Below are 6,708 nucleotides of genomic sequence, written 5' to 3'. Positions count from 1 at the left end.
GTCAGAAATGGCTCAGCATGCGACTTGTTCAGCTTCTGGGCATAAGGCACCCTGCCGGCCATGTCCGCGCCATGCCATCTCTAGTGCACTTGAACTCGCCGTAGAAAACAGTGCTGAAAGTACATGCATGAATCGTTAGCACTGATAGGGCAGTTCTAACAGGATATTAATGGTAGTTTTTATCACTATTAATTATTCTTTCAGCTAAGCAAAAAGTTGATATGACAGTCTAATTATAACAAAGAAAGAGAAGAAAAAACGATGAAACTGTTTCTTAGGTGAGAAACCAAGTCCTTGCATCAACCGATGCACGGAGAAATCGCAAATTCGGCATTGGGAGGAAATGATCGGTTTCTACCTAGTGGGGCCCGCGATGGGACTGCTCGCTGCTGACTCCTCCGCGCTCCCTGCCGCGCTGTGCTCGCAGTCCGCCAGCCGTGCCGCACTCGCCCGGTTGTGCAGGCCACGCCGCTGTCTGCCCAGGACGGGCAGGCCGCGCAGGTGCACTCGCCGCGCAGCCATCCACCCAGGCCACGCCGCGATACGCCCAAGCCACTGGATATGGAGCTGTGCCGCTGTGCTTGTGCTTCGGAAGAAGAGCATGAGTTGGGAGAGAGAAAAAGAAGCAACATTTATTACACGAAGACACTACATTGTGTGGGATAGTTTTTACGAATGGTGTCTTATTGACGTGGCTACTATAAAAACCATAATTTGAACCATTGAAACTGCCCTGACATAAGTTGAAAAAGAGACGTGAGTTGAAGAACTTAGAAAAATTGTCGTCAAGGGCATGTGCTCTCACGTGCATCACCATTAGATGCACATTGTGATGCGTGTGCTGTAGGAGAGAAAATCTATGTCCACACACGTCTCCATATTCATCTAACGGTGCATACACATGGGGCATATCGATTTCATATTTGGTGATGGCAGATCCCTGTATGAGGTAATCATGCTTTGTGGTCTAAGTAGCCGAGCAAAGCATTAAGACTTTATGAGCTGGTTAACTTGTCGTTTCGTTTTTTCTTTTTCAAAATTGCACGCTTAACATCGTGGCAGAAGAATTGCCCCAAGGGCAGCACTCGATCAATGGCGCAATCACGGCTCAAGGCCGGCGTTTCCTCGAAAACAACACCGACTTCTCATTTGTTGGCTGAACAATCAAGGCAACCGGATGGATCCTGCTCGGCAGGGCGTGGCAAGCCTACTCGTGTGTCGTCTTCGCCTACACATACATGCCAACCATCGTAGCCACAGAATGGTGGGAAAACTGGGGACATGCCGATAAAAACAGGTGATCAGGAAAGTTATTTTTGCCTTAAGGGCATGTGCCCCTATGTGAACTCTTTGAAATAGTGCTTGTTCTCATCATCATACCAAAGAAGCCGCATCCCCAGAAAGCCGCTCGGTCATCGCTCACCCACAGTGCTACAACTTGTGCACCTTCAACTACACGTTTTGGAGCTGGTGCTGCATTCTATGCAAAAACACTTTGGATTGAAAGAATTTTGGAGAGATTCCAAAACCGAAATAGCTCGGTTCATCCCTTTAGCATGAAGGATTTATGCATAGGAAAAATGGAGAAATGTTTTGCTCGATTACTCACATAACAAGGCCCGATTACCTCATATAGGACCCGCCATCATCAAATATAAAATCGATGTTTCCTTATAAGGAGATAGTTATTTTTGTTCTTAAGGGCATGTGCCCAATGTGCATGCCCCGTTGGATGCACATGCAGGTGGAGCGAAAATTTTTTATAGTTATTTTTGTCCTTAAGGGCATGTGTCCCATGTGCATGCACCGTTAGATGCACATAAGTGTGGAGAGAGATTTTCTCTCTCTGCTATACACGTGTTCCAATGTGTATCCAATGGTGATGCACATGCCACAAATTTTCTGCGTTCATCACCTACCTCGTTAATGAGCTTAGCCTTTGCCGCAAAAATCATCGTCGTGGATAAGCGCTTTTTTGGTACCAAGAAGGAAGCACCTTTAATGTTAACTTGTAAAAGAAAAAAAAATACATATCGTGTGGGCAATGAAGGCACTTTTTTTTGCGTGACCTATTAATTTTGGACTAAAGCGCGTAAGAGCATGGACAGGATGTCGCAGCGATTAATGAGAGGTTGGATAGATGAAACACTATGATGCTAGGGACCTCATCACGAATCGATTCCCTGGACGAAAACGGGGATGCGACAAAACCAAGCCTCACAAGTGTTCTTGGGGACGGGACGGGACGGGATGGGGAGGCATTTCCCAATCGGAAATTTTTCGTTGACATTCCTACTCATGCAACAAAAAATGGTCTTGACTCTTGAAAAGGATTTCCAACCGGTTGTAAGGCCGAAATCGGCCATAGAAACTTTGGTTCAGTTTTTTGTGTGTGTGTGTGTTGTAATAGTTCACAACGATAACATACCATTTACTTCATGTTTGGTTTGGCTTTGACGTAATCGATAGTCGAGGGAACTGATACACCCGTGTGCAAAGTCTTTACCACTCACCTCCCGACGGTATCTGTGAGGCCAGCCATACACACAACAACTAAACAAATAGTGTTTCCCATTAAATCCTAATAGATATCACCGGTAAATGATTCCATTATCAGCCATTCTTTTAACTGAACCAAACAACACCTAAATGCACAGAGGGTAGGCGCTCACGGGCGTCTAGTCGGCACTCGGCACCGGGTGACGTTATGGAGCCTGCTGAATTGCAGGGTTGAATAGCCTCGGTAAGGGTTGAGCAAAGGCATGTCCCTGGAATTGGATTTGCACTTGACGAAAAGTCGATTCCCATTTGCTTTACGCTTAGAAGCACCGAATTTCAAAGGCATACGCATGATAGTATGGAACCTGAACATTAACACTGTTATTTGTACTACACTGGAGACACCCGCGCAAACAAAATCAGTACGTACATGCTTATTGCACATAATAAAAAAACCAAAACACGTGGACACCCATTAGCACGTAAACTAGAATAAAAAACACCTAGCAACCAACACACATGACAAAGTACGTAACATTAGCCCAAGTTCATTACTGCGTGACAGACACTCAGAACTCCGCCGCCGCCGGCGGCAAGTACATGGCGCGGTCCGTGACAGCGTCGGAGGTCAACGAGGACGAAGACGACGACATGGCGGAGTTGACCATATTCAGTATGCTGCTCCAGTAGCCCTTGTCCTCTTCCTCCTGCTGCTCGCTGACGCTGACGCTGGCGTCCGTCGACGAGGCCGCGAACCTCTGCTGCTCCGCGGCGGCGACAGAACAGTCGAGAAGGACGCCGGCAAGGACGAAGCCCGGCGCGGCGGCGTCGCCGACGAAGCGCTGCTGCTGCTGCTCACCGAACGCCTCCCCGTAAGAGCGCGGCGGTGTCGTCAGGGCGTGGCGCGGCGTGCCGTGGGTGTCGTGCGGCGCGTTGGCGAACTGCAGCGCGCTCTCGGAGAAGCTCAGAGTCGACGTCGGCGACTCGAGCCCGCTAAACGGCGGCCCAGGCCCTGGCGCGGGCGCGGGCGCTGGCGGCGGCGAGACGAGGGCGCGCAGCTTGGCCTCGCGCGCCAGGCGCGCCTCCGCCTCGAGGCGCGCGCTCTCCCACTGCGCCGTGTGGCTGAGGTGCGCGGCGGCCCTGTAGCGCGCGCCGGTGTTGTTGCCAGCGCCGGCGCCCGAGGAGGCCCCCGCCGCGTCGGCGCGGGGCTTGTGCGTGACAGGGTCGATGCCCATCTTGGCGAGCCGCTTCTTGAGGTGCGTGTTCCAGTAGTTCTTGATCTCGTTGTCCGTGCGCTTGGGCAGGTGCGTCGCGATCGACGACCACCTGCGGATTGCACGCGGGCATGTCAGTCATTTTTTTTCATCTGATGAAGCATTGCAATGGGCCTTTTTGGTTCTGCAGTATCTCCTAAAATCTCCTAAAATTCCTATCACATCGAATATTTGGACACGTGCATGGGATATTAAATATAGACTAATTATGAAACTAATTGCATAACTTACGACTAATTTGCGATACGAATCTTTTAAGCCTAATTAGTTCATGATTTGATAAAGTGGTACTACAGTAACGTGTGCTAATGACAGATTAGTTAGGCTTAAAAAATCGTCTCGCAAATTAGTCTCCATCTATGTAATTGGTTTTGTAATTAATCTATATTTAATACTCCTTATTAATATCTAAACATTCGACGTGACATGAATTTTAGGAACGACTAAAGAAACAAACACCCCCAATAACTCGAACAGTAAAAATAGTTTGGCGTAAATGGTTAGAGGCGGGTGTGGTGCGAATGAAGGGGGCATTGAAGGAGCTCGTGGCGGAGTAGAGGAGCAGGACGGACAGACAGGCCGGGATGGCAGGAATGCTGGGGCGTGCCATTGGCAAGGTCAACATGGCAGGGCAGGGCCAGGGCGACACGACAAGCGGGCGGTGAGCCGGTGACCATGGTCCAACGCCCGCCCTGACATGGATGGCGAGGCACAGCGAGGCAAGCGGGCTCGCCAACATTGATGACAAACGTGACTAACCAAAGCAAAATAAACCGGGTCGTGCAAGTACTATTTTTGCTACACATCAGTTTCACCACGTTCTTACTACAGGAAAAGAGGTGCAGGACGGATAGCTTCTGTGTGCCGTCGTCGCAAGCAAATGGATCAAGTGCACGATGGTGATGATCACCTGTTGCCGAGGAGAGCGTGGAGCTGGATGATGGTCTGCTCCTCCTGCAGCGTGAACTTGCCCCGCTTGATGTCCGGCCGCAGGTAGTTGGTCCACCGGAGCCGGCAGCTCTTGCCGCACCGCCGCAGCCCTGCAGACGACGGCAGACGCGACACCATGCATGCATGAGCACACTGCATGCTCGATCGCAAAACGAATGAATGATGAAAAATGGAAACGAAGAACGTCGTGAGAGAGCTAGCTCCGTCCGTCCTCACCGGCCTTGGCCGGCAGCGAGCGCCAGCAGCCGTGGCCGTGCTGCTCGATGAAGGCGAGCAGCTTCTGGTCCTCCTCCGGCGTCCACGGCCCCTTCTTCAGCCCGGCCTCCTTCTCGCAGCACGGCGACCGCCCCATCCCGGCCAGACGCGACGCGATCACAGGAGGAGAAGGATCGATCGGTGAAAAGCCTAAGCACGACGCAGCTCGGCCAGAGCTGCTCTGGTGACAGGGAATGAAGTGACTAGTTGGCAAGTGACCCGGTCGGTGTCGCTAGCAAGCGGCATAAATAGAGCGGGGGCGTGCACGGTGCACGTTGGTGCCCTGGGCGACTGGCGTACGTGTACGTGCTGCCGAGTGCTCCCTCCGTCCCATTGAGTTTGTCGTTTGAAAACCGTGCCCCCCTCACAATCCCGCTTCCCGAGCGACAAACTCAATGGGACAGTACCCAGCATTGACTGACTGACTGCCCAGTGCACCAGCGCCGGGTGGGAGGGAGAATCTTCCTGGCTTTCCGTGCGGCCACGCCCAGGGGTGGTGGCCCAGCCGTCAGGCGCACCTGACCTCGCCGTTCCCATCAGTACTCGTCATGCGCGCCGCGCGTGCGCCACCGTTAGGCGCGGAAGAAGGCGGCCGACCGGGCCGGGCTCCAGCAAACGAACCAAAGGTACGTGTACGTCCCCCGGACGAGGGCGACAGCGGTTGGTGCGCGGCCGGCTTGGTTCGCCGCGGGCTACGGGAGCGCGCGCCGCCGCCTCCGATCCCTCCCGCTTGGCGGCTACCCGGCAGCCGCGTCGTCGTCGTCGTACCGAGCGAATGGGACGGCCGAGCTGCGTATTCATGCGCTTAAACTCGTGCCTCGGCCGTGCCACATTCCCCGTCTCCACCTGGCCGTAGGCCGCCGTGCTGTGTGCTACAGCCTACCGCCCGGTGTCTCTGGCCTCGGATCCGAGTTCTTACCATAGCACCCAAGCAAACGTTTTACTGCATGTTTGACTGCATGCGCGAGCTCTGCTGCTCGTTCTCGGTGCCACACTGCCACGGCACGGCACAGCACTGGCAGTGGCAGGCGGCAGCGTCCTGCTGTTTCTTGCGGAGCGCACTGGCCGGCCCGGGGCCCGGCCCTACACTGCGACGCATGGTATGCCCTGTTCTGGGCGGGGAGTTATGGCGAAGCCGATTGCCGCTTGCAGGTGAAAAGGACGTGCGCCGTGTCGCTGCGCAATTGACTCTTGGCATTTTCAGCAAGGTGATGTTCTTCATTTTACAAAATTTTTCAAGATTTCCCGTCATATCGAATCTTTGGACGCATGCATGAAGCATTAAATATAAATAAAAAATAAAACTAATTACACAATTTAGACGAAATTCAAGAGACGAATCTTTTAAGCCTAATTAGACTATGATTGGACATTAATTGCTAAATAACAACGAAAGTGCTACAGTACCATTTTCCAAAAATTTTCGCGAACTAAACAAGGCCCAACTCGTTTTTACTTCTGCTCCTCAGTTTTTGAAGAGATAAGTGCGATGCACTGAGGGATGTCAGTTGCCGCGTACCCCTCTCTGAATTCTGAAAGCATTTTCAGTAACTCGTTTTACTCTGAGCAGAACCATGCAGAGGGAGGCCTCTGTGAAGAAATATGTCCAGTTACATTACACTCGAGTCATGGTAGGAACAGTGGATCGGTTAGGCCATTAATTGTACGGTTTCCATGGCAAATTGCCACGGGACCACCCTGTCAAGTGTAAGTTGTAACCAGATCTGTC

At 52.1% G+C, this 6,708-nt stretch overlaps 1 protein-coding gene across 1 annotated transcript; it reads right to left on the bottom strand.

Moving 5' to 3' along the window:
• Positions 1–2,871: 2,871 nt before the first annotated feature.
• Positions 2,872–5,173, bottom strand: LOC136463649 (transcription factor MYB106-like). The gene is made up of 3 exons (XM_066462621.1): positions 4,941–5,173; positions 4,684–4,813; positions 2,872–3,825 (listed from the first exon to the last, which is right to left on the bottom strand). The coding sequence occupies exons 1-3, from the start codon at positions 5,074–5,076 to the stop codon at positions 3,069–3,071; spliced, it is 1,023 nt and encodes a 340-aa protein (XP_066318718.1). The 5' UTR covers positions 5,077–5,173; the 3' UTR covers positions 2,872–3,068.
• Positions 5,174–6,708: the final 1,535 nt, after the last annotated feature.

This window comes from Miscanthus floridulus, chromosome 7 (genome assembly GCF_019320115.1).
Source record: "Miscanthus floridulus cultivar M001 chromosome 7, ASM1932011v1, whole genome shotgun sequence".
NCBI classification, from domain to species: domain Eukaryota; kingdom Viridiplantae; phylum Streptophyta; class Magnoliopsida; order Poales; family Poaceae; genus Miscanthus; species Miscanthus floridulus.
The sequence above is the reverse complement of the archived record's forward strand: the minus strand, read 5'-3'. Positions and strand labels throughout refer to the sequence as shown.

What these genes read in the sequence shown, in the direction of transcription:
- LOC136463649 (XM_066462621.1), bottom strand. Translation starts at nt 5,076, where the DNA reads ATGGGGCGGTCGCCGTGCTGCGAGAAGGAGGCCGGGCTGAAGAAGGGG. An exon ending in CTCGCTGCCGGCCAAGGCCG is followed by an intron (nt 4,814 to 4,940) that starts GTGAGGACGGAC and finishes CGTCGTCTGCAG; the next exon opens with GGCTGCGGCGGTGCGGCAAG. An exon ending in CACGCTCTCCTCGGCAACAG is followed by an intron (nt 3,826 to 4,683) that starts GTGATCATCACC and finishes TGCAATCCGCAG; the next exon opens with GTGGTCGTCGATCGCGACGC.